At 35.3% G+C, this 26,621-nt stretch overlaps 8 protein-coding genes across 14 annotated transcripts; 4 read left to right on the top strand and 4 right to left on the bottom strand.

Annotated features, from left to right (window-relative positions):
* Positions 1-420: 420 nt before the first annotated feature.
* On the top strand, positions 421-1,892 carry LOC126660514 (uncharacterized). The gene is made up of 2 exons (XM_050354068.2): positions 421-1,223; positions 1,295-1,892. The coding sequence occupies exons 1-2, from the start codon at positions 779-781 to the stop codon at positions 1,798-1,800; spliced, it is 951 nt and encodes a 316-aa protein (XP_050210025.1). The 5' UTR covers positions 421-778; the 3' UTR covers positions 1,801-1,892.
* A 3-nt stretch (positions 1,893-1,895) lies between these two features.
* Positions 1,896-4,536, bottom strand: LOC126660513 (uncharacterized). Its single transcript, XM_050354067.2, has 6 exons — positions 4,374-4,536; positions 3,771-4,212; positions 2,956-3,295; positions 2,721-2,819; positions 2,469-2,589; positions 1,896-2,282 (listed from the first exon to the last, which is right to left on the bottom strand). Exons 1-6 carry the CDS (start codon positions 4,513-4,515, stop codon positions 2,068-2,070), a joined length of 1,359 nt encoding a protein of 452 aa, XP_050210024.1. The 5' UTR covers positions 4,516-4,536; the 3' UTR covers positions 1,896-2,067.
* A 1,248-nt stretch (positions 4,537-5,784) lies between these two features.
* On the top strand, positions 5,785-8,594 carry LOC126661167 (uncharacterized). The gene is made up of 5 exons (XM_050354978.2): positions 5,785-6,165; positions 6,260-6,460; positions 6,531-6,789; positions 7,032-7,175; positions 8,105-8,594. The coding sequence occupies exons 1-5, from the start codon at positions 5,816-5,818 to the stop codon at positions 8,198-8,200; spliced, it is 1,050 nt and encodes a 349-aa protein (XP_050210935.1). The 5' UTR covers positions 5,785-5,815; the 3' UTR covers positions 8,201-8,594.
* Positions 8,595-11,080: 2,486 nt separating this feature from the next.
* Positions 11,081-12,246, top strand: LOC126661302 (F-box protein At3g07870-like). Its single transcript, XM_050355122.2, has one exon. It carries the CDS (start codon positions 11,093-11,095, stop codon positions 12,161-12,163), a length of 1,071 nt encoding a protein of 356 aa, XP_050211079.1. The 5' UTR covers positions 11,081-11,092; the 3' UTR covers positions 12,164-12,246.
* A 1,040-nt stretch (positions 12,247-13,286) lies between these two features.
* Positions 13,287-16,750, bottom strand: LOC130014442 (autophagy-related protein 18c-like). 2 transcript variants are annotated; one of them, XM_050353662.2, is made up of 5 exons: positions 16,414-16,750; positions 15,273-16,101; positions 14,459-14,717; positions 13,824-13,947; positions 13,287-13,510 (listed from the first exon to the last, which is right to left on the bottom strand). In XM_050353662.2, the coding sequence occupies exons 2-5, from the start codon at positions 16,023-16,025 to the stop codon at positions 13,426-13,428; spliced, it is 1,221 nt and encodes a 406-aa protein (XP_050209619.1). In that variant the 5' UTR covers positions 16,026-16,101; positions 16,414-16,750; the 3' UTR covers positions 13,287-13,425. The 2 variants fall into 2 exon arrangements, with proteins under 2 accessions (XP_050209619.1, XP_050209615.1); XM_050353658.2 differs by having other exon boundaries at positions 13,287-13,519; positions 16,414-16,742.
* Positions 16,751-17,325: 575 nt separating this feature from the next.
* Positions 17,326-21,898, bottom strand: LOC126660261 (uncharacterized). 6 transcript variants are annotated; one of them, XM_056104064.1, is made up of 9 exons: positions 21,389-21,898; positions 20,695-21,324; positions 19,947-20,023; positions 19,678-19,846; positions 19,104-19,216; positions 18,844-19,008; positions 18,678-18,755; positions 18,423-18,526; positions 17,326-18,357 (listed from the first exon to the last, which is right to left on the bottom strand). In XM_056104064.1, exons 2-9 carry the CDS (start codon positions 21,173-21,175, stop codon positions 18,252-18,254), a joined length of 1,293 nt encoding a protein of 430 aa, XP_055960039.1. In that variant the 5' UTR covers positions 21,176-21,324; positions 21,389-21,898; the 3' UTR covers positions 17,326-18,251. The 6 variants fall into 6 exon arrangements, with proteins under 6 accessions (XP_055960039.1, XP_055960041.1, XP_055960038.1 ...); XM_056104066.1 differs by having other exon boundaries at positions 20,695-21,260; XM_056104063.1 differs by having other exon boundaries at positions 20,695-21,255.
* Positions 21,899-22,027: 129 nt separating this feature from the next.
* Positions 22,028-24,699, bottom strand: LOC126660266 (hydroxyacylglutathione hydrolase cytoplasmic-like). Its single transcript, XM_050353669.2, has 7 exons — positions 24,559-24,699; positions 24,367-24,489; positions 24,136-24,297; positions 23,957-24,035; positions 23,506-23,619; positions 22,515-22,691; positions 22,028-22,275 (listed from the first exon to the last, which is right to left on the bottom strand). Exons 1-7 carry the CDS (start codon positions 24,603-24,605, stop codon positions 22,201-22,203), a joined length of 777 nt encoding a protein of 258 aa, XP_050209626.1. The 5' UTR covers positions 24,606-24,699; the 3' UTR covers positions 22,028-22,200.
* A 214-nt stretch (positions 24,700-24,913) lies between these two features.
* LOC130014986 (uncharacterized) lies at positions 24,914-26,277 on the top strand. Its single transcript, XM_056104202.1, has 2 exons — positions 24,914-25,483; positions 26,197-26,277. Exons 1-2 carry the CDS (start codon positions 24,914-24,916, stop codon positions 26,275-26,277), a joined length of 651 nt encoding a protein of 216 aa, XP_055960177.1.
* Positions 26,278-26,621: the final 344 nt, after the last annotated feature.

Here is a 26,621-nt window from a genome sequence, read left to right as displayed (position 1 = left end):
TGATGAAATGCCCTTCAAGTCCTTGCCAAATTATATAGTAGTAACTCTGGGTCATTGATCCTGATGGTCACTGAACTTTCGAATTTTTTCATTTCAGTCATTAAATTATTTTTCTTTTCTTTTCTTTTTAATCACAAACTTTTATTTTATTTCATTTTGGTATTTTTCTGCCAAAAATGCTTAGGTGGTAGCCGGAATTAATTTTTTTTTAATCTATAAATTTGCCATATATGCATAATTTGACCTAAAAACTCATTTTTAAAGTGAAATTATGTATATTTGATAATTTTTCACAGTAAAACTAGTAAATTTTGGTTGTCACATGTCAATTTCCGGCTGCCACCTAAGCATTTTTGGCCTGAATATCAAAATGAAAAAAAATAAAAGTTCGGTGATTAAAAAGAAAAGAAAAATAGTTTAGTGACTGAAATAAAAAAACTCAAAAATTCAGTGACCATTAGGATCAATTACCCTAGTAACTCTTTTCTTGAAACTAGCAAAATTATATGACTTTCTTCCCTCCTGATTATTCTGCATAAAGAAAGACTTTTGTGCCATCTCTTGTGGCTCACAGATTCTTGCCAGCCTGAGATGTACTTTAAGTTTTTACCCGTTAATTGTGCAAAGTAACCGTCTGTTCCCTACAGATATAAACAGTCTTATGGATAACGCCAACTAAATAGTATCGCATCAACTTTGTCTAAAGAAAAGAAAAGAATTGGTTCTGCTCCCCACTAAGTAATACTAATTATCATTTCATGTCCCTTTCTGTTTCAGTATGGCCAAAATCTGGGTTGAAGTTTGCCTCATTTCTGCTCGCGGCCTTCGCCGGACATCCTCCCTTTGGAAGCTTCAGTGGTTTGCTGTTGGCTGGATTGACCCCAACAACAAATACTGCACCAACATTCATCCTTCTGGGAACTCCAATCCTGTATGGAAAACCAAGTTTGCTGCCTTGCTTGATGATTCGAACTTTCATGACGCAGCGTTACATGTTCAAGTATACAGTAGAGAGCCTCTTTTCCTAAGAGAGACTCTTCAAGGCGCTGCAACTGTCGTCTTGAAAGAGTTCCTAGCAAATTATAGCTCAGATTCCTCAAGGCAGAAAGGAAAACAAGTAGGGAGCTATCAACTGCGCAAAAAAAGTTCCAGTAAACCACAAGGATTTATAGATGTTTCTATTCATATCTCAGAGGATAGAGGAGAACCAAGTTCTTACCGAGGTATAATACAGATCTCTGTCTTTTTAACTTTTGAAACATCCGGTTCCAGTTTACTTATTGAGCCAATGCAGGAGATGAAGGCGGTTTAGCTCTGATGGATCACGGCAATGACATTGCATCGTCTTCTGGTTCTGGAGGTGGAGCGGGACAAGCCGCCTATCCGTCAGACCTACCTCTTGCTCCGCCAAGAGGCCCACAAAATCAGTTCTCAGATTATGCACATGTCAATCCAATGCCATATCCTCCAAAACATCCTAATCAATCCACCGGTGGATTTGGACCCCCGGCTGCAGGAGGAACTAGCTATAATCCGCCACGAACCCCTCCCCCACCGCCACCTCCTTCCAATGTTGGTTATGTGCCGACTTTTCTCCCAAATTCAGATTACATTAATATGCCATCGTCCCTAGCAGCACCCAGACGAGGGGGCATGACACCTAGTTCAGCCATGGGAGTTGGTGCTGGGGCTCTTGCTGCAGGTGCTGTGATTTTCGGTGATGACTTCATGTCAGGATTCAGTATTCCTTCAAGTTTACCAGATCCCAGTCTTACAATATCAACAGATCCTCCTTTCTGATTGAATGCTGCTACAGCTTCCTGTAATTTGTCGATTTGATATTGCTATATGAGACATGTTCACCCAAATAAATTCTTCAATTGCTTTGCTCAGTATAATATCAAGTAGCACACTGATTATCAGTAGATCCTGCAATAACCATAACTACAACTTCCCGTTTACAAACAAAAACAATGAAACGGCTGAATATTTCGTGCATATGGACACAGTTAACATATACCACTGTAAAGTCAAAATAATGAAATAGTATACAGTTGTACATGCAGTTTAAATAATAGTTTGAAGAGATGCTTCCATTGAATCAGAAAAAGCTCTTTGCAGAAACTTCTCAACAACTAAAACAAACTCTTCCACCTTCTCTTCATGGGGCAAATGACCACAATGCTTAATTATTTCAAGGGAAGATCCAGGTATAGCTTGTGAGAGTCTCTTAGCATTCCAAGCAGGAACTATTCGATCACTGTCGCCAGTGACAATTAAAACTGAGGGCCCAAAAAAAAAATGACAAGGATTACCATTACAATATACACACAGTAGATATTGGAATTTAGAACTTAAAAGTGCTTGGCAATAAAATAGATACAAGAAAACTTGAACAGAATTTTTTTATATGCCTATAAATCCTTTTGAAGGTGCTCCCTCATGGACCATTAAAATAACATAATTACCAGGACACGAAATTTCATGGAGTCTTTTGGAAACAGGTAGCTTTAAATCAGATTCGGAACTTGCAACTGCTGCTGCAGTAAATTTTGCAAGAGCCTTGTCCCAGCCCTTGGCTCTTAGTGGCTGCATTCAAGGTAATAACCGGGAAATTATTATGAAGGTAACAACAAGTAAATGCTGCTTAAGCTCTTCCATGCTTCAATATTCTACGATCTGAAAGAAAACAAGGAATTAAACAGGAAAAACATTATTACCTTCGTATAACCATCTAGAACATGTTCTGTAACTTGATTTGAGTCATACCAAGCAGTTCTCACTGCTGCTATACCAAATTTATCAATTATCGTCCTTATCTGATAGACATAGAAAAAGTTACCGCTAAAGAAGGTATTGAAGATAAAAATATAGTTTGAAGTTGGTAACAGTAAGTCTTAAGAAGGAAGCATGGAAACGGTGTAAATCAAGTAATGAGACAAGGAAATCCAATACCAGCATTACACCAAAGGCAGAGCAAAAAATGGCTGACAGCATTTTCTTATACATAGAGTTAAGCATCTCCTTCGTTCCCTTAACCATCTGCATCATTGCCTGAGCAATGTTTGCTGTAAACTTTGACAAAATCTCTAGTAGCTTGATTGAAAGTTCTGTGAATATATTTGAATTTGATCCATATTTTTTACTGTGTGTATCACTTGCTGCTTCATTTATTCCAGAAACCTTATGAGCAGCACGTGGAGCAATTATTGCTGGGGCAACAAGGATTAAAGCTGCAATTCTTTCTGGAGCTTCAAAATATGCATTGACAGCTACAAGAGAACCAGCAGAATGCCTGGCACATCAAATTTTTAACAGATTTAGAAAGATCGGAAAACTACAAAGAATCAGCAATAAATTAGGGAATGATTTTAAATGATTGAACCCAAATAGCAGTGAGAAGGCGTACGAAAAACCAACAAGAATGAGTCCTAAGTCTATCTGTCGGCACTCTAGTTTCTTGCTATCTTTAAGTGATAATATGTTAGTCTCAATGAATCGGTATGACTTACAATGCATTGCCTTCCAGTAGAAAAATAGGATGATAAAACATAAATTGTTCTTTTATAATTCAAATGCAGGTATAAACAAGAATAGGCTTATTATAGTCTATGATACCTACACCCACCCGAAGAATGTCAAAGAAAGGAGCAATGTATGGTTGGTTCAAAGAATAATAGCACTGAAAAAAGAAGCCTGAGAGATTAATCCAAAGGCAGGTCTATCAAAGGGGAGAAAAAAAGATTGAAAACAATAAAATTGTATTGTACCCAATTAGAATAGCCTTGTCAGATGCCAAGAAATCGATAAAATACAAGGTAGCGAGGACGGCAAACGCCATGGAGTAAGGATTGAATGGTTTTGTATCATCCAGCGTGAAAGAATCAGGTCTTGATGTTAATCCAAAAGCAGGTCTGTCAAAGGCAAGAACTTTAGAAGTGGCAACCTCCGCAAGGCGCTTCATAACTCGGGACCAAGAGAAAACAGATGCTCCAAAGCCATGTAATAGGATCACAGGGGGGAAGGCAGAGTTAATGTTGGAGGGTTGTGGTAGTGGTGGAGGAGTGCAGAGCTTGTGGTGTATGCGGACTCCTTGAAACTGGCAAAAGCAACTGTCTGGATCAGCTAAATGATGAGGTTCCAACAGTTCATCTTGCTCAATTCCAGCTATTCTCTTGTTTCTCCGCTGTGTTTTTGGGTCCAGCCACTGGTCTGTTGGATAATCGAACAAATGAATGATTGTAGAATGTTAAAGTTATTCCATTCCAGTGTATTTGTATTTGCAAATGAATTTGTTGAATAGCATAAACATGAGTAATTCAAGAAAAGTTAACCAAGCATAATTATGTTCATTGACAAACACAGAGGGATACCTGCAGAAGAGGAAGAAACACGAGCGATGAAGTGAAGTCTTGGACAAGAAACTGCAAGTGGCGGAGCCTGCCCAGTCAGTAAATGGTAAGGGCGGTGGTGGGATAGGAAGCTCAGCTGCTGAAACACTATCCCTCCGCTCATTCTCTCTTTATTTTTTTGACCTTTGACTTCAATTTATGGTTAAGGATACCAATGGGGGTTGGTCCAAGTGGTAAGCGGCTTGGTATCGCTTAAGTAAGGTCTCGGGTTCGAGTCCTTGTGAATGCAGAAAATTCCCACTGGTAGACTCACCCACCATGCCAGGTGCGCGACACGGGTCGGATCCGGATTAGTCAGGGCGAAGCCTTGGAAACCGGATGGGCTTACCAAAAAAAAAAAAAAAAAAAAAAATTTATGGTTAAGGATAAAAACAAAAACAGTTGCTAACGGCGTGTCGTGTGGTGTGGAAAACAAAAGATTTAAGGCCAAACCCATCTGGGTCCCTGTACTTTCAACATTTTTTCGGAGGTCCTTAAACATTTATTTTATCTTATTTGGTCCCTCTACAACGATTTTTCCGATTAATATACCCTTGAGTGGATGGAACACAGAGAGTGTACCACACTCTCCGTTAAACAGCAAACTTCCGTTAAATATGACGTGTCAATTTTTTAAACAAAAAATAAATAATTTCAGAGACCAATTAGCACTTTTTTCTAAAAAAAAAAACAAAATTTTAAAAAATAAAAAAAATTCAGCCAACCACTACTGAAAAATGGTGGCTGGCATCTCCTCCATTAATAGAGGAGAGGCCGGCCACCACTTTTTAGTGGTAGCCGGCTGAAATCTTTCTTTTTTTCTGGTTTTTTGGCCAGAAATTTTTTCTTTTCCGTATGAAAAAATTGAGAACCCACGAGAACGGAGAAAAAAATGGTGGCAGAATTATAATTCTAGACTAAATTTTATTTCGGAATAGAATTTAATTTTGAGATAAATTAAAATTTAATAAATGAATTATAATTGTTAAAATTAGGTTTAATTAGTTAATAAAAAAATATTAATTATTTATGAAATATATATATGAATTTATAATAATTTCATTAAATAATTTAATTTAAAAATTTAAGTTGATTTTGATTTGTAAATTAAGTTTAAGGGTTTAAATATATTATAGATAAAATATAAGAGTTTTATTGTATTTTTTATTTTATTTTAAAATTTAAATGTTATATTTTTTTGTTTAACACTCTCAATAACGGAGAGTGTGACACACTCTCCAAATTCCATCCATATAAGGGTATTTTAATTGGAAAAATAATTGTACAAGGACCAAGTAATATAAAATTGAAATAAAAGGACCTCCGAAAGAAAAAGTCTAAAGTACAGGGACTCGCAGATGGGTTTGGCCAAGAGTTAACAAATGGGGGTGGCAGGCAGTTACAAAGAGATGTGAAATTGAAAGATGGAAGCTCTGGTGTGCAACAAATTGGGTGATCCCATTCCCATTCCCATCCCAAGTGAAGCAAATACGGTAATTGAGATACAGAAAAATCACCCGATTCCTCAGCTTAACTCCCCGACTGCTGTGAGGGTAAGAGTGAAGGCCACGAGCTTGAACTACGCAAATTACCTGCAGATTTTGGGCAAATACCAAGAAAAGCCACCCCTCCCTTTCATCCCAGGCTCTGATTACTCCGGTGTCATCGATGCCGTCGGACCTCTTGTCTCCTCTTTCAAGATCGGCGACCGCGTCTGTTCCTTTGCTTCCCTCGGCTCCTTCGCTCAATTCATCATCGCCGATCAATCCCATCTGTATGTCTTCTTTCTTTTCTATTTTCTTTTATTTACTGCTATACTTATCCATGTCTTTTTAATTTTTCTTTTTCTGTTTCAACAACAAAAAAAGATTTCCCGTTCCAGACGACTGTGATCTGGTGGCTGCCGCCGCACTCCCGGTGGCTTTCGGAACCTCCCATGTCGCTCTTGTTCACAGAGCTCGCTTGTCCTCTTCTCAGGTGCTGTTGGTTCTTGGTGCTGCTGGCGGTGTTGGCCTTTCTGCTCTTCAAATTGGCAAGGCCTGCGGTGCCATTGTTATTGCCGTTGTTAGGTATTCCATTTCATTATGCTCCTCTTTCTTTCTCCAATCAAGCTCCTCAATTTGTATCCTATTTAAACAGGGGAGCTCAAAAGGTAGAGTTTTTGAAGTCACTGGCAGTGGATCATGTGGTTGACTCCAACAAAGAAAATCTAATTCTCAGTGTCAAGGACTTTCTCAAGTCCAGGAACCTTAAAGGTGTCGATGTTTTGTATGATCCTGTTGGAGGCAAGCTCGCTAAAGATTCACTCAAGCTTTTGAATTGGGGTGCTCAAATTTTGGTCATCGGATTTGCTAGTGGGGACATCCCCGTCATCCCTTCTAATATTGCTCTCGTCAAGGTACTCTTATCTTCTCAACTACTCTTTTATGCCTTTTCTAGACATAGTACAAATTTAAGTTAAAAAAAACTTTATTAACACAAGGGAATTAATAATTAGTGAATCAGATAAACGCCAATGTCCATTCTCCAACTAAGGCAACATACATTTTGTTGTATTTCCAGTGGTTCACCTTCGCTTAAACAATCATGCATTACAAATTCTAAGTAATAGCAAATAATGTTTGATTGCCTGATATGCAGAATTGGACCATACATGGACTTTATTGGGGTAGCTACAGAATACACAGACCAGTGGTTCTTGAAGATTCTATCAGAGAGCTACTCTCATGGATGGAAAAGGGATTAATTACCATCCACATTTCTCATACTTATAGCCTTGCTGAGGTTTGTAACTCTATGCTTTATTGTTTTTGCACCTGTTTTTTCTTTCCTTTCAATGGAGTAAGCCTTTAGCTAATAGCTATTTAACTATATTAGTCTTCCTCCCAAAAGAAATAAAAATTGATTTTCTGAAAATCTATTCTGCGGGCCATGGCTCAACACGATGTAATCATTCTTTTGATTCCAGTTAAAAGGGTACAAAGGGACAGGTCCTGCATCAAGTCACCTTAAGCAAATTAAAAATACCCAAATTTATAGGGAGTTGCTTATTCAGTTTGCATACTAAATATTGGACATCTTTAACTCAATTCTATTGCATTTCTAGAGAGAAGTAACTGGTTTATGTGATATCATTCTGTTCTTCATTTTGGTGGGTCTAACTTGTGAACTTAACACCAATAGTGAATACAAAAATGGGGTTCTTAAGGCTCAAATATTTGACGAAACCAAAGCGTTCTAGGCTGAATAGTTTGTTGGTATGTTTCTTGGTGTACACGTTGTATGGATCCAAACATGCTTGCTCTGCTTCTTTATATCATGAAAATTCGTGCATTACAATTAGCAGTAAATGGTGTGTTTGGTTTATGTGATATCATTCTGTTCTTCATTTTGGTGGGTCTAACTTGTGAACTTAACACCAATAGTGAATACAAAAATGGGGTTCTTAAGGCTCAAATATTTGACGAAACCAAAGCATTCTAGGCTGAATAGTTTGTTGGTATGTTTCTTGGTGTACACGTTGTATGGATCTAAACATGCTTGCTCTGCTTCTTTATATCATGAAAATTCGTGCATTACAATTAGCAGTAAATGGTGTGTTTGGTTTAAATAAATTTTGCAAGTTGTGTGGAAATTATTTGTCAAGGAATATAATTCTGTTTGGATATTTATTTGGGATTTCTATTTGTTTACTTATTAAATGTTGTTGGCAGGCTAGAGTTGCATTTTCTGATCTTAGAGACAGGAAAGCAATCGGAAAGTTGATGATTGCATTAGATGATCAAAGAAGTGTAACTTCTAGGCTTTGAAGTTGGAGTAGCTGGAATGCTTATGCAGAATGTTAATAATTGGTTTACAGCAAAGATAATAAGGACACAAGAAGTTGCCAAGTAAAGAAGGGTATTGATTAAACAGACATAATAAAATAAGCTTGGACTGCAAACTAATCTGCTAGGTATGATCTATCATTGAGAGTCTCTTATGAATTGCAACATGAAGAGATCGTCTAGTTGTTATTTTCTGGCTTGGAAAAGTTGTGCATGTCGGGATTTGTATTATACCGGCCTTGTTGTCTCTAGAAGTTAATTGTTACATTGTTACATTTTTCTCTAAATTTCTGCTCTTGTGGTTGTTGGCTGCTAATTTGTGTTGTGCTCGAGAATATTTTCTGGATTGTAATCTTATAATACTGTTTGATCTTTAGATGTTTGTGATTGTTGAAGAGGAAGAAAATGTAGACAGAGAGTGTTGTACCCGTAACCTGGAGGGTCCATCAAGTCAAATCATATTATTAAGAGTTAATGTAAATTAAATCATAAATTTTAGTGTAATTTGCAATTAACATGAACTTTAAAATTTGGTTAGTCACAAACTTTTATTTTTTTTAGCAATCTGAACACCAAATTTAAAAATGATGACGTGGACATTATATTATACAGTCACATTAGCATTTTTGTTGTTTCATGATTGGTCGATATTTTAATTTGTCAAAAAATAAAAGTTGATAACTGACATTACTAAGTCTCAAAATGTGTGTTGTAATTGCAAATCACGCTAAATTTTGTGATTTAATTTGCAATTAGCCACATTATTAAAGTAAAATAAAGAAATATTTTGAATTTTGTTATATAAGGTATTGATTTTACTTGTAAAATAATTATCTAATTGTCAACATAACTGAAAGTGCATAAATTCTTAAATAGATTGAGTTTACCACGTTATCTGTAGATTAAGCCATACACCTCGTTAAAATGAGGTTAATATCGCAATAATTATGCAATGAATGTATTTAAATTTTAATGGTGATATTACAATATTACCATCATTTTAATGAGGTGTTCTATTGTGAATGGCTTAGTTTATGGATAACGTAGTAGATCTCGATCTATCTAAAAGTTTCTTCTGAAAGTGAGTGATCATTAACCTAACTGAAATAAAAGTTCCTCATTATCAACATAATTAATTGCGAGGAGCCATTTAATAGGATTTTTAAACAAAGAGTAATAAATTGTGAATTACTCTCTCCGTTCTTTTTTAGTTGTCCATTTAGCCAATTTTATTTGTCTACAAATAGTTGTCCATTTAGTAATTTCATGTGATATTAGCTATTTATCTTCCAAGTTTATGCATCCCTAATAAATGACCCTATGTTTTAATTTAAAAGGCATTTATTAACTAACAGGGCTATATTAGTATTTTTTTCTTTATAAATTGAGACAAAAGAAGCACTATCTTGGTATGTGCAATATTGGCTAAATGGACAACTAAAAAAAACGGAGGTAGTATAAAATATGTGGGAGTTTGAGAATTATTTGCTCGAAACACAAACAAGCAATTTTTTTTGGTAACGGGGGAACTCCGGCGGAATTCGAGCATTCTTTTGTGGCCGAGTCCAACCACTTGGATACATCCCCAAAGAGAGTAGTCTCGATATTCCATTTCTCAGGTCTTAACAATTTCTATAAATACTTTCAACAACTCTCATGCGAGATGTGGGATTCGAACTAGAGATCTGACCTTTATGTTATGCTTGTTGACCACATTTAAAACCAACTGATGTGATGGGTAAAACAAGCAAATTTCTAATTAGCCTTTAGTAGAATGAGAGATAAATTACTAAGTAGTGAGGATTGGTTGTAACGAAATTGGTAGGCATAGTAGAATCAAATTCAGAAGGTGTTCAATTAACAAATAATAACACAAGAGATTTATATGGTTTATAATTACGCTTATAATCACGGAAAAAATCGATTCATCCACTAATCATCAAAAAATAAACACGAAATTGATAGAAAATCACCAAATAAATAACATTTTTTATAACTATACCGTTAGAATAAAAATATGGTTAACTCTTTACAAGAACTCCAAAGACTTTAAGATTATTTTGTATCTCATGGGAAATTCTAACCTAGACCCGATTCATAGAAAATTATGGACTTATCCAATTTAGATGTTAAGAAAATAAGAAGAAAGGGAAAATTAGGAGAGAAAAAAAATTATATTAAATTTTCTAACATTTCATTAGGTAATTTTATGGAATATTTATGGATCTAGATAAGAATTTTTCTGTACCTCATATCACACAAAAGGTGAATAAAATAATGTGTATATAACAGCTATTTAAATTAAAAGTTATTTCTTATAATTAAATCATTTTAATAATTTTATTAGATATAGTATAATTTATTTATAAATATAAGATATAATAAAAAAATTATTATATTATTTAAAATTATTCAAACTACTATTGCGGATAGCTACTATATAGTTATTAGCTATCAACAACAACAAACATCTAATAGAATAATAGTTCAACCAAACAACATCTCAGTACAATTGATCAAATATTGGAAAATATATTTACAATGAACATTCAGATTCATGCAGTTTAAGAAAATTAATGTTGAAACAAAAAGAAATGGATGTGTGCAACATTAACATAATGAACAAGTAAAATGCGATGACCAAAAAAAAGAAGAAATGGCAGTTATGGAAAGATGAATGAAATTGTAGGTGGCGAGTAGAAGAAGAATCCTTCGTTTATAAAACTGCTACTACTGAAAGTGAAACAAAACAAAAGCACCAACTCACCAATTTTTCTATTTCCATAACTGCTCTAACTTTCTATTTTCTGTACGCAGGATACGAATATCTAATTAAATAGCGGCTCCAGTTTTTACTTTTTAGGAATTGGAAGAATGGTGTTGCCGGAAACTATAACGGAGGACATTCTTTCGAGATTAGACGTGAAGAGTATATTGAGGTCGAAGAGTGTGTGCAAAACCTGGTGTCACCTGATTTCGACTCTTCGTTTTCAACAACTGCACCGATCAAGATCCGGCAATCACCCTCTCTTTCTCTACCGCTCCACTCAGTTTTTCTACAATCCTCTTCCCCATCACCCCTTCTCCTATGCCTTTGTTTCCGTTGATGCTTCCGGTGCCGTCCGCTCTCGCTTCACCGTCAAAGTCGACGACCCCATCAAGCTCCTCGTCTCTTCCTCCTGCGGTTTAGTTTGTTTCGCCTCTCAATTCTGTATTTACGTATGTAACCCTGCCACCCGTCAAATTCTTGAGCTCCCTCCATGTCCTCCTCGAACTTCCATCGCCGGATTCGGATTCGGATATCTGGACTCCATCAACGGCTGCAAAGTGGTCCGATTCATCTCTCATGGCAGCAGAGGCAGGATTGAGTGCTCCGTTGCTACACTTTCAGCAGCCAACTACCCCACCTCTTGGAGAGTGCTGAATGAAGGATGCCCTTATTTGGTGGAGGAGTTCAACTATCCGGTGTTGGTCAATGACCATATTTACTGGAAGATCGATCGGAAGACCACCCATCAGCCCCTCAGGAGGAGCAATGACTACATTCTTTGTTTTAATCTGAGACAGGAGAAGTTCTCCGTCGTCACTCATCCTCCTGATTGGAGAGACGATGGTAATTCCCTGCACCTGGCTGACCTCGGCGGAATGCTGTGCATGGTTGAGATCACCAGCTCTCAAGTGGTGGTGTGGATGCTTAAAGATCACCGCTCTTCGTTTTGGTATAAAGGAGGGTTAATTGCAATTCAAGGAATTATTGATAGGAGACTCATCGGAGAAGTGAAGGGCCTAAAGAATGGAGAGATTATTTTCAGCTCCTTTGCAAATATTCTGCTATTTTATGACACCAAGAAGAAAACCTTTAGACATGTCAAACTTCCATTTCGATCCTCTGAATTTGGAATTTACTGGGAAACCTTATTCTTCCCTCGGATCAATAATTCTTAGGGCCTGTTTGGTTCATCTTTTTCTTATAGCCGATAGTGATAGGCAATAGTTTTTAGCTGTTAGCAGATAGAGTACTATATGTGTTTCGGTGAAATTTGATCTGTTGTTTTTTATATATAAAATGAATGTTGTTGTTTATATATAAAATGACTGTTGTTGTTTTATATATAAAATGATCGTAATTAAAGAGCACAATTTTTATTTTATTTATAAAATTATAAATATATCATATTATATAATATTTAATAAAAATATTAATAATTATTTTTTATAAAAAGAAATATTTAGTTTAAACTTATTTAGATATTTTTTTGATAATTTATGATTTATTTTAAAAAAAAAAATTAAATTATAGTTGTTTTAATATAATTTATAAATGATTAAAGTATTTAAAAATAATTTAAATAATTTTATATATTAAAGAAACGATATATTCTAATGGGGTAATTTTGTCTAATTAAAACTATTGAAACAGCTATCAGGTTTTGGAGGTTCAAAAAACTCCAAAAAAAACTTTTACAAAAATCTCACCAAGCACTTTAGTGAAGTTTTTTGAAAAATAAAAATAAAAAACTCCACCAAAAAGTTTAACCAAACACTCTCTTAATTGCTAATATTCCTCACCTCTCAATTTGCTTAGTCTTATTACAGTTTAATACTTTAATTCATTGTTTAACTATAGTGAAATGTATGCAAATGGAACTAATTTACGAATTACGATTGCATAACAATCACAATTTATACTTGCTATCTAAAGCTCTTTAGTTATCATCTCAAACTTATTTTTAGATAATTATTAGGTAACGATTGATGTATTGCCTTCATGGAATGGTAGCTATTCTTTACTTTTTGAGAGGAGTGTTTATTACACAAAATCATGAAATAACAATTTCATGAAATAGCTATTCCACGAACCAAAGCAAAGAATATTCATTCTATATAGAATAGCTATTCCATTCCGCACCTATTCCATGAACCAAACATCGCCTTTAATCAATCTAAAAATCATTATAAAAACAAATAGTTTTCTAAATTTGAAAGTTTAAATAATTAATAAAAATAATTTAAGAAACGTGGGAACTCGTAAAAATGCTTTATTCGGTGAGAATTATTAAGAATACTCTATTGAACCTCTCAATTATATAGATAGATTTGCGATATTGTATATTTGCAATTTTGCTCGTCAGCAATCAATAACAGCATTCACAATATGTACATTGATGATCCGTATTTACACATGACAATGACAGTGACTCGTATCCCTATCGCGGAATGCTCTCTATTTTCAGAAAGCGAGCATATTCCTGCTGCACCATCTCCCCTCCATGAACTGGATCAAAGCTGCATCTGTAGAAACTGATAACATGATTCAAATCTGTGAGAAACTGTTCACAGTGAAAGAAAACAGTTTGCAAACAGACACAACAACAAAATAAAAGCCTCTGCAATTTGGATCTCAAATTTGCACTTAAACCAAACATTAGCGACAATGAAAGTTCATTAAAGATATAGTTAAGGTTCAGGGGACCGAAAGGGATATAGTATTATGAGCTCGTTTATTAATCTATTCGGCCATCAAGCAACAAAATATAATCAAAACTAAAATTATGATAAAATGCACAGCTTCAGCAGATAAAAGAACAGGGCACATCCTCCTCACCTTCCATCCATGCCAACAATAATAACAGTATTCTGGGATCCAAATGCTGCAATAAAATGGGTGTCTTCTGGCAAGTGGAACTGGGCAAATGACCACTCTGAGCTAAAATACTTTGGTAACATCCCTGTAAGAACAAGTATCAAAAAGATAAGACTAGAGGGAGAAAACTGAATTCTCACCTCCCTGTCAAAAATGGAAGATACGGGCAGGAAGAAGAAGAGGTCTGAAAACTAGAAAGGAAAGGACACATGTAATATTATCCACAGAACACACACCAAGTAAACCAAAAAATAAAGCAATCTACTTTTGAAGTAACCAGTAATAAATATTCTAACATTTGAACATGAATCTTGGGTTCCTATATATTGTCTACAAATCCAACCAATTCAGTTGCTTAAATCTCATATATCTTAAAAAATTCATCACCTGAGTTCATGCAATCAACTTGCTATCGGACCAAACCTTATGGTAATTTATCATGCAGGTCCTGGTTATGAAAGTCATTCTAGTTCCAGATTTTATCGAAAATATAAATAAACATAGAATGAAGAGTTATGGTACATTTTCCCCTAAGACTGTATCGAAGAGCTTATATTATATATACACACTGCATAGTACTGATTAAGTATATTTACCTCTCATAAAAGACAAGGATGAACCAGGGTTGGCACTAGAACTTGGAGAAATAAGAGCATCAAGAGAAGTTGATGAATTCTGCTTCAACAATGCTGAACCCTGAATAGGACTTGAGTAAGAGGAAGAGTCCTCTCCAGCCACTCGAACTCTAAGACTGAAAATGTGAACAGTACCTTTATCACTAGAAACAGCTAGCCACTGGACATTCGAAGACAGCGCAATGCCATAAATATCGGCCCTGTCAACTCCTCTTCGAACCTATAAGTAAACAGCTTTGTAAATCTGAATCCCATCTGAACTATACACAACTTAGTTTACAAGAAGACAACGACTAACATTTATATGTGAGAAACTTAAAATATCAATAGCAGTTCAAGATGAAGCCTGGTCATCATTTGAATTTTGTTTCCACATTACAATAAAAGCATCATGCCAGAATAATAAAATGGGAAACAAATGTTACCTTTCTGCAATCAACCAGGTCTTTGTAAGGTTTTGTGCGCAGTAAAACTTAAAATAAAATGACATGTTATCCTCAATACAAAAATTTCATATCCTCAATACAAAAATTTCAAACAGGCTGATTAGCATGATTAGCCCACTACTTATCTTTGCAGCTGCCACATAGGCAGGTATTTCTGATAAAAGTTTAACAATCAATAACTAAAATAACAAACTACAAAGTGTTGCAGCATGATAGTTTTATTTGTGAATCACGCAACTCCAGAAGATAGAAACCAAGAAGAAAACTAGTGGTGATAGTTTAAGACTGCATACATATTCACATCAACATAATAAATGTCTGCCAGATACCTCTTGCAAGCGAGACCCATCCATGGTATTGAAAATTCTGATCAAAGTGCCTCTAGTACTGGCAGTTGCTAGAAGCAGGCCATCCATAGTCAAGGTGATGCATGCAAGATGGGAGTCATGGGCATTGATCAACTTCATGACATTGAGCCCAAAGTGTTCAATCCGAACCTGCCCTCGATGAAGACCTGGGCAAGCTAAAACAGACGTATTTGAATGGTGAGAAAGGCAACATAGCCCCCTAGGATTGGCTAAAGTCTCAATCTGATGAAGGAGTTTAAGATCCATGAAACTATAAACATATATTTTGTGCTCAAGAACCACGACAATCTGGTCCCGTCTTAGTTTTACTGCACGCACCTCAGACCTGAATGAAAATTCACCAATGCATCGGCTTTGATGATCATCCCAAATTAAGACTTTGTTTGGAGGATACTGGGAATTAGCACCACTGCCTGCAAGCGCCAAAATGTTGCAGCGGAAGAGCATCTCAACGATTTTGAATCCGCCACTATTGAGATCGCGTCTGAAGGTTTCTTTAAAGGGGTCGCAGTTATAGATACGAAAGCCAGAGTTTGTGCCAGCAGCAAAGCATCCATAGTCCTGATTCCAAGAGACAGAGAGTAACTCGGTTTCGAGGCTGTCGGTTTGGGGGTGGGCCATAGATGGAGGAGGAGGAATGATGTTGGGAGAACCAAAGGAGGCATGGGGTGTTGGTGGAAGAAACCCGCGAGAAGAAGAAACAGTGGAAGTCATGAGGAGAGGTGAATATGGCTTGCTAGGAACCCATAGGACACAGGATACGCAATGTTGCAGTTATAGAGGTAGACCACTGCCAGAATGCATAATTCAATTGAATGAAATAAGCAGCAATTCAGCACAGCAACCAAAATAAATGTTCAATAAAACAGATTCCCGTATCCAAAGACTTAAAAAGAGTGAGTCAGTAGAATTAACACACAAATAACATGTATTAGTACAAATTCATAACAAACATAAAGGAAACTTTGAATCCTTTTTCATTATCATTCTGATGATTCGAACAAGAAAACCCCAATTTTCAGTTCCAATTTCAATGAAAAAATTGATCGCATAATCTAAAAACATTAGGCAAAACAAATCGGAACCAGATAGGAAGACGAACCTCTGAGTTACAGACAGTAGGAGAGCGTTGAGGTTTCTTCATTTACTTTGTTCTTCCTCTGCACTTTCTCCTATCATCCATCTTATTTAATGCCCTTCATTTTATTTAGAGTTACACAAATTTCCCTTAAAACTTCAAAATTTGTCATATAAACCCTTCAAATTAAAAATTGAACAATTGAAACCTAAAAATTGCGCTGGCAATTTTCTCATCATCTACTTGCCTTCACGAACTTTTTATTTCAAATAAAATATAAAAAATATTTCTCAATATCCTTTTATAAGCTTCGTTAGATTCTTAAGTTATAATTTCATTTACCTTTTATTTGTTAATACTTTATTTAAAATATATATTATCAATTTGATTATATTTTTAAAAATAAATTTACAACTAATCTAAATACAGATATATTAATTTTTATATGATGAGTTCTACATATAAAACTTTGTATGACCAATAAATTACCATAATAACGTATTCATTGAATTCTATGAATTTAGAAACTTTTGCTTCCCCGTATGTATTGTGTTGGCCTTTCAAGATTTTGCTTTACTTACATTACAAGTTTATTAGATAAAAAAGGGTTTGATTGTGATTTAAGTAACCTGTTGATGAAACTTAAGAAGACAAGCAAAAATAGTTTGATTTTCATACTGACATTAACAGAATAGAAAATTGCAAGGTGATGAGAAAGGTAGAAATATATATTGATTGTAGTAATTTAGTGATTATAATAGAAATATAAAAATGAAGGGATTTAAATCTTACAGATTAATTAATTATTAGTTCAAATGGAAATCATAAGAATGAATTTATAGAGATGAGTAATAGCATACAAAGTAGATGGAGTTGAATTGGTTAAAGAGGAAGATTAGTTTGATCCATGTTGGGCAATGCAGCAGCAGCAGCAGCAGAGAGGAATTTGTATAGTAATAGTATTAAAGTGGTAGAAAGAGATGTAAGCAGTTGTGTTAAGAAGAAATGAAAATTGGGAAGCATAGGGTGTGGTGGAATAGAAGCATTTGTTGGCATATGATATACTATATTATAATTAGTGAATGATGAAGCAATATGTATGTATGAGGAAATGAAAGAAGAAAAGAAACAGAAAAAGAGGTCCAATATTTAGCTTGAATCAATGAGTCGGCAGATCCCTCACTGCCTCTCTCTCATCTCCTCATTCATCCATCATTTCCTCCACTTTCATTAGGATATGCAACTCCAACTTTCCCCAAACATTTTTCATGCATCTCTTATTTTATTCACATCAAATATTAATCCACTATACCTTGCTCACACACGCAGACACACACATTCTTATCAGCAAAAATATATATAGTTGATCATTGTATGAGAGAATCTTATATTTTATATTTTTCTATTCAAATCACAAATGAGTAATTTAGAGAGTGATAGATGGACATTACAGGGGTGAGACTGCACTGAATTCAAAAATGGTAACAATGAAAGTCATCTTTCTATTTATTACTTCCTCTCCTGCCTCACTCACACTGCATTTGTGGTCCTTTGCAGATTAAGGTCCGAGTTGCCATCATCATACTGTTTCCATTTTCAGGCTAACTTTGTGCAAAGTCATACGCACATATTTTTCTTTCTTTCTTTTAATCTCTTCTTACCAATACACCAGCTTTTTGTACGACAGCACAAAACAACTTGCCACCAAAACCTAATTATATTACTACCAATATCTATCTCCCACCATCAATGAGGGTCCCATGCAGAGATAGAAATGCAGCACCTTTATACATAAATGGATTATCCCATTTGTTCCCCTCCTACCTCTATTTATGTCAATCATCCACTTTGATCCAGATATTTCAAAACAACTGGAATACTATACTTGTTGACCCGTCCCCAAATGACCTCACATTTCTCGGTTTCAGCAACGCCCAACACAATGGGCACGTCCCTTCTCTCTCAAACCTGCACCACCAAATAATACCACTTTGACCATGTTTTACAGTAAATTCAGCAACCAGCAAACTCACCATTCTGAAACACACTCTTCACAGAATATGTGTCGACAGTGCAACAATACAGGATAATACATCTTTTCCTGGCAAATGGCACACAGATCGCCTGCTGCACTTACCTGCATCAAATAACTTCAGTTCATTACTTCTGATGCACATTTTTATATATCAGCTGCAATTTCAATTTCAAAGAAACATCTCAACAGTTTACAAGTAAATTACAAGTTTCTTCCTCCCTGGAAATACAGGAGCCTGAATCACCATTCTCACCTGTTCCGCAGTTGCATATGATCTGTAATGAACTTCCTTTTGTGATAACGCCTTCCAGGCTGCAAGCAAGGATTTTACCTATAATCACAACCAATTAACTAAACATAATTAGCAAATCAGCAACACAAGCAGACAGAATGAACCACAATCATTGAGCACAACTTACCTTTTCAATTACACAAGTAATCTTGAATGTTAAATAAAACCCTGTCGTCAGTGATGAGAAGAGGCATCCATTTTCTTTGTTCAACAAGAATCTAAACCATACAGGCGTTGGTATCATGGTGCGGTACAACAGCAACATATGCTCAACCAACGTTAGCATTTGACCCTTACAAACCAAATTCCAAATTGAAGTCAAAGGTTCTTTCAAACTTCTAAAAAACGGACTTGCAGTTGAACGTAATACTTGAAATGAAACATAACTTTGTAGGGCATCACATCATTCACCTGCCGGTAATAATTGAGGCCACCACCATTCTTGTAATACAATAACAGTAAACACTTGAAAGTCATTGCTGCCTGTCGAACCAATGCATCTGAAAGTAGTAAAAGTTTAGAGAATACTCATTACAACAGACACGAGTTTAAAGGAACATGAAAAACATTGAAAGGGAAAACTGAACCAAAAGAAGTGTGCAAAAGGATGAATCTGGCAAAAGAGCAAGGACTGACTGCAATTATCACCAAAATATTTCTTTCTTTCTATTTGTCGAAAAATCAGAATGGTTGACAAAAATGACACATTCCAAAAAAGCTAAACCATATTGAACAGGAAAGCTGACGATTAGTTGCTATAATATAAAGAAATATTTCTAATGCAGAAAGAATGATAACTCTTGATTGTCTTGATGCTTCATTAAACTTATATGGTTTGCTATTCATAGATAGTTTACCAAATAAGCAGCATCTAAACACTGAGATACCTCCATCACCATAACACCTGTATATTACTAGAAATTAAAATTCATGAGGACTGCTCAAAACTCAAAAGATATACCATTTATTATGATGATGAATACTGCAGTCCGAAAACGTGGTAAGACTTTTGGAGGGAGCATGACCAATGGAGGCAAAAGATCATCATTTCGATAACAATAGTAAAGACCAATCACATAAAGGATGCCAAATATGGAGATCAGAGCAAAAACATAGATCTTGCTATCTCCCTGCATAAACAGTGATTAACCTTCTCTTTTAAAACTATTTTCACAACAGAAGTTAAACTGGAAGAAATAATTTCCGTAAATGCCACACAAACAAGATAACCTTTAGAGCAACTTGTCTTTGCAGAATGTCATTTGACTTGAGAAGTATAACTGTAATCCCGATTGCAACAGCAAATCCTGAAAGTATAAAAGAATAAAAATAAGCCGACTTGAACAATAGTTCAAGATTGCAAAAAAGAGAAAGAAACAAGATAAGACACATTTCAAGCAATTATAAGTGAAGAAACATATGCTCTCTAGATTCTACTATAAGAGTAAGTACTTCCAAATTCCAAATAAGAAAGAGACTAAGAGATTTACTGGCTTATTAAGTAAAAGCAGTTGAACAATATTTGCTTCATGGTTTGGGAAGAAACTTGAAAAGAAAAAAAATACCAGCCAAATAATTTTCCTGAATTCCCAAGTTCAATCAACATCTGAATCTGATTAGAATACATAATTAATTGCAGAAGTCTGACTCCTTATATCATGTTATGAAATTTTTCGTCAATGATGAAATATCTATTAGATTGTCAATGTTCCAGGATGAACAGGGGAAGTCTAAACCATGCAGTCTTATCAATCATATAATCCCGAAATTTTCCTTCTACCAGACTCTCGAATATACAGCACATATTACAAGGACAAAATTATTTAAACCAAGCAAGTGATGCAAATGCAAGCCATTAGATGGAACATCATTGTTGAACTGAAGTCAATCTAGATTATAAAAGAAAAAACACACTGCTCTACCTTATTAGCTGTAGATGTACCCGCCAAGAATGCAAAACAACATCAATACTATTTACCTTGCAAATGTTGACGAATGAAAACAACTAGCAACAGCAAGAAGAATGGAAAAATTTGCTCAATCCATCTGCCAATGTGGTGCAACTCAGTACCCTGGATAGAAGAATCTTGCCCATCCCAGACAACATCCCCAATCAAGCTTATACGGTTAGAACGAGGAGCTAATGCAGGAGAAGACACTAAATCAAATCTCTCATCAGTTGTACTTCCATTATCAGTACTTGTTTCACTATCTGATGTTTCGTTATTTTGCTCCTCTCTTCCTATCCCATGATGATCACTGTATACAGATTCAGCAATCTGAATAAGAACCTCGGCCGTGCTAATTCTATTGCTAGTGGCAGCAGAATTGGGCAACTGAGTTGGAGGGAAAGCTCCATCGACTAACAAATGTTGGCTGGTTTGATGCAGTTGGTCGGAAGGTGGGGTTAAAACAATACCAGCACGCTCCAACAGAAAAGAAAGAGATGACTGAAACATCCCGAGTTAAAACCAGTACCAATGGTTGCTTGTGGAGTAAAACTGGCGCATGCAAATATTTGAGCCTGGCGTTCCGGTTTCTGCACTTGAAGTTTCAAATAATAATGTAGCAGTTGTTTAGAGGAAGAAGTTTGAAAAGTTATCTCCAACTGCAGAGAAAATAAAATTGTAAAAATAAGAATATAAATGAAGAACATAAACAGGAAACATTACCAGGAAAATTTAATAGGTCTTTGGAGTATACAATATAAATTAGATGATGCAACTGCACAGAGATCCGAGAGTTCAACTTCAGACCAATGAAGAAGAGGTGTCTTAACCCAACCTTAAGCAAGTTAGCTTATTTTGTTCCAGCACATGTTTTAGTTAGCATCACGCTCATCTCCACTTATTAACAGAAAATTCATACTTGTTTCTACACACTCCATTTAAAGTATTTATTTATTTCTCTTTCCGAGATTTGCACTCCAATACAAGTCATGCTTTTATGTTCTCCCCTAACAATAAAAACAAATTAGCAGCAAAACTACCATAATTCAAGCTAAGATAAAGTTACCATCACGGAATGGATTCTCCCATCATTGGTACAATTCACTTTACATGCAATCTGCCTCGAAGATGAGTTAAACAAGATTTTACTAGTTTTTTGTCCAGCAGAACTTCACAGGCTCAAAATTGTAGCTGAAACCAAAGCACAGCAGACTATAGTGTCCTAATTGCACAATCCTCCAGCAACAACTGAGGTGAAATCAGATTCTATTACTTATATACATACAATAGACTGCCCTTTGCAAAGATAGAAAGCAAAAGAGCCAAATGGGGAAGATGCATCTGCTATCTCTGGACAAACTATTTTAAAACATGCCATGTCATTTCATAATAAAAACATGAAAAGAGTTTGCAGTTAGCATCTGCATATTACATAACGATCTGCAACCAAAGCATTTTCATCGACTTCACAGATATAAAGTTTAACTTCTTGATGCCCTCGGACATAACATAAAGAAGATAAAAAAAATCCTGATCTAGCCTCTCCAATTGTCTTTCTGCTTCCTTAACTTCTGAATGGTTTCAACAGGAGATTCACAGCCCACTTTTGCCTGCGAATGTAGCAAGATTTTAGATAAGCAAGTTATTTTAGATCTTTGCACAACAAGGCATATGCAGAAATAATACAGAAGTTATGCAGGAGTTTGTGAAAGCTTGAAGCCTAACAATATAGAACATTGAGAAAGGGTACAATTCCAAATCTAAGTCCCGTATCTTTTATCATTTCCACAACTTTCATTTGGTATATATTTCTGTTTAACCCAATTAGAACGAGAGTAAAAAGAGGAACCATAAGCTCCGGAAGATCCACGCGCATGTATGGATTTGTCTCCAACTCTTCCTCAATTGTTGAGGGAATGGTGGGGAGACCTTCTTGGCGCTGTTTCTGAGCCCATTTAAGCTTCTCGTGTAACTTCACATTATCCGGTTCAATTGATAGAGCAAATTGCAAGTTTTTGATAGTGTACTGGAGAAATATAATACCAGATGTTACATGTCAACTGAAATTAATCTGGAAAAAAATAAAAATAAACAAATATCAAAAAAGAACAACCACGTTAGTGGAGATCAGAAAATGAATTGATCTTCCAATTTACTAAAATTAAATACATAACTATAATGTTCACTTGCAAACTACTAAAGTAGCCATTAGATCACCCCTGCATCCAGATTGAATTGCATGCTAATTGATTTTTTTTCCTTTTCCTAAGGGGAGCTGCAATGCTAGTGATACTGATAGAGCATGCATATAACGCATCCTTACCAATCAATCAAAAGACAAGAGTGAATGCCACTTAAATTATGCTCAAACAAATGATTTCATTTTAATACCCTTTCCTATTTCCATATCATGTCGTCAATTAAAAGTTTCCTTTTATGCGTCCTCGCATGAATTTGTTTAGAATAGGAAAAACCCCAAAGTCAATATCCTCACTTAACCATTTTCAGATATTCAAAACACTAGTAAAGTCACCTAAACCCTTGTAACTATACTCTTTTTCTGTTGTTAAACATCTCTGAAGTACTCAACTTTATAGCAGTCTAAGTTAAAATGGGCAGAAATACAAAAACAACAGAAATAGCCCAAAGGAAAAAAAATGAGGGAGAGATGAACTTTAGGTTATAAGAAATATCAATAAAATCTGATTTTCAATGAAATCTCAAAGCATCAATAAATGATAAGGAGATTCAGTTTAGTTCATCCACGAGAGAAAAAGAAAGCAGCACTTTATTGTTATCTAAAGTTGTAAACCAAGAAAATGAAAAAGAAAAAGAATTACCTCGTGACCACAATAGACTTGAGTAGGTTTTGGCAGTGAACCCAACGTGACACAAAGTGATTGATACATCTGTTCTGCAGTGCCTTCAAAGAATTTCCCGCAACCAGCAATAAACTGCATAAGCAATAAGTTAAAAAACCACAGTAATGATGATGGTAATGACGCATTGCTTAAAAGTGTAATACTAAACAGGAAGGATCAATCTTTAAATAATGGGGATAATTTAGGTGGTCTACTGTTCAAATGACTTGAAAAATAGCAATGGCAAGTATCCTACCTATCCTATATACATTGTATGATTAACTGGATTACATTCTATGTACTTCTCTAGCAATGAGAAATTGTTCAAACCGAAAAATAAAATTATCCTAAGCACACAACATATTTGATTTTGTCAGGTACTTTAAACAAATATTGGTATAAAAAACAATGAAAATAGGGTAAAACTAACCAGTGTGTCGCCAGTGAAAACTGCAGGATGGTCTCCCTCCTTGCCAGTAACATAATAACTTATGTGACCCTTAGTATGACTGATAATAGAGAGCATAAGAAATATGGTTGAAGATATGAGAGTGTTGTGAATTAAAATAAGGGTGATGTGGATTTGCAGCAAGAGAATGATGGAAATACCAAGGAGTGTGGAGAGCCAAAATAGTGAGATGAGAACCAAGAGTAAAGGTATCACCATTGTGAACTAGATGGGTGCAGGCCTTGACGTTGTCGAGGGAACCACCGCACACCTGAATCCCAGGGACGAGCTCCTTCATCTTCTCATTACCCCCAGCATGATCCCTGTGTTTGAGTTTAGTTCATATGTAAACAAGTGAGATATAGCATAAAAGTAAAAGGAGGAGGAAGAACCAGTGATGGTGAGTGGTGAGGAGGAACTTGAGATGGACGCCATGGAGACTGGCGAGGTGAAGCACCTTTTGCGGCTCCACGGGATCCACTACTGCTGCTTCTTTAGTGTCCTCGTCTATTATCCTATAGTACATATCATATGAGTCAATCATAAAATTAAATTCAATACAGCCAACACAAAACAATACTCACAGATAGGCGTAGTTATCTTCTAAGCAAGGAATATGGAAGATCTTCATCTTTTCTCTCTTAATTCTTCTTCTTCTTCTTCTTCTTCTTCTTTGTCTATTTCAACAGTGCGGTGGAGGCTATCTCTTTTCGCCACGTGCCCCTTCAGTTCTAATACGACACCGTTTTCGCAAGAATGAAAGAAATCAAACAAACAGCTTCCTTTCTCCCCAAATCAAACCAGAAAAAGAAGAGCATCGTAATAATAATCGCCAGATTTAATTGTTCCATCTTCTCATTTCTTGCCGCTATTTCTAGTTCGTAAATGTTTTAAATTTTCGCGTAATTGGTGAATCTGTAAATACCCAAAAAAAAAAAAATGTCAAAGCCTTCCCAAAGAAAAATCCTACTTCTCCTCCAGCTCAAAAGCTTATCAAAATCCTCTTCTTCTTCGTTCACTTCCTCTTTATGTTCTAGAAGAATTACAACTCAAGGCCCTTCTTCTTATTCAATTTTTTCTTCCTTAAACCCTTCATTTACTTCAAAATCAACTTCCCTGTATAACACTGCTACAAAACTTAATGTGGGTTCAAATTACTCTTCATTCTCGCTTCTTTCTAAACAGAGAGGAAGCAGTAGCCCTTGGTATTATGGGATGAACACACACTTTTCTTCTTCCAATTTGGGCGGCAAAACTGTGAATGGATTTGCTAGAAAGGTTGTTGAGAAGCCGGCGGCTGCTTTCTCCAGGTATCGTGGAGCCATAGGGCTGCAGATGGATGCCTTTTGGAAGAGGAATGTTCTGTTCCTGGTGGGGGCAGGTGGAGTGGTTATGTGTGGTTTGCTTTGGAGGATCATGTTCGGGATTGCCAATACTTTTGTTGGCCTCTCTGAAGGCATGGCCAAGTATGGTTTTCTTGCCCTTTCCTCTGCCATTGTTGCCTTTGCTGTAAGCCCCTCCCCTATCTCGTCTTATTATTTCATCAATAAAACTACTTTATAGTGTTCCCTTTAGTTTATTGGATGGTTTCCTTCCATTTTGGAGCACATTTAGCATGACTAACTCCATTGGTGCTCACATCAATACAAGCTCGTTGTTTTTGATGAATTCAAATTAATTACAAGATTGGAAAACTACTACTGACTAACTTAATTTGTATTGCTTAGACTAATTTCTTTTGAATAATCTGAATTGATGGTAAGCAATCTCTCTTTGGAAACGCATCGATAACATATGTGTTTCTAGCTGTTAGCAGATAGAGTACTATATGTGTTTCGGTGAAATTTGATCTGTTGTTTTTTATATATAAAATGAATGTTGTTGTTTATATATAAAATGACTGTTGTTGTTTTATATATAAAATGATCGTAATTAAAGAGCACAATTTTTATTTTATTTATAAAATTATAAATATATCATATTATATAATATTTAATAAAAATGTTAATAATTATTTTTTATAAAAAGAAATATTTAGTTTAAACTTATTTAGATATTTTTTTGATAATTTATGATTTATTTAAAAAAAAATTAAATTATAGTTGTTTTAATATAATTTATAAATGATTAAAGTATTTAAAAATAATTTAAATAATTTTATATATTAAAGAAACGATATATTCTAATGGGGTAATTTTGTCTAATTAAAAATATTGAAACAGCTATCAGGTTTTGGAGGTTCAAAAAACTCCATAAAAAACTTTTACAAAAATCTCACCAAGCACTTTAGTGAAGTTTTTTGAAAAATAAAAATAAAAAACTCCACCAAAAAGTTTAACCAAACATTCCCTTAATTGCTAATATTCCTCACCTCTCAATTTGCTTAGTCTTATTACAGTTTAATACTTTAATTCATTGTTTAACTATAGTGAAATGTATGCAAATGGAACTAATTTACGAATTACGATTGCATAACAATCACAATTTATACTTGCTATCTAAAGCTCTTTAGTTATCATCTCAAACTTATTTTTAGATAATTATTAGGTAACGATTGATGTATTGCCTTCATGGAATGGTAGCTATTCTTTACTTTTTGAGAGGAGTGTTTATCACACAAAATCATGGAATAGTTATTCCATTCCAT

Source organism: Mercurialis annua, linkage group LG8, assembly GCF_937616625.2.
Source record: "Mercurialis annua linkage group LG8, ddMerAnnu1.2, whole genome shotgun sequence".
Lineage (NCBI taxonomy): Eukaryota > Viridiplantae > Streptophyta > Magnoliopsida > Malpighiales > Euphorbiaceae > Mercurialis > Mercurialis annua.
This window is presented reverse-complemented; position numbering and strand designations above follow the sequence as displayed.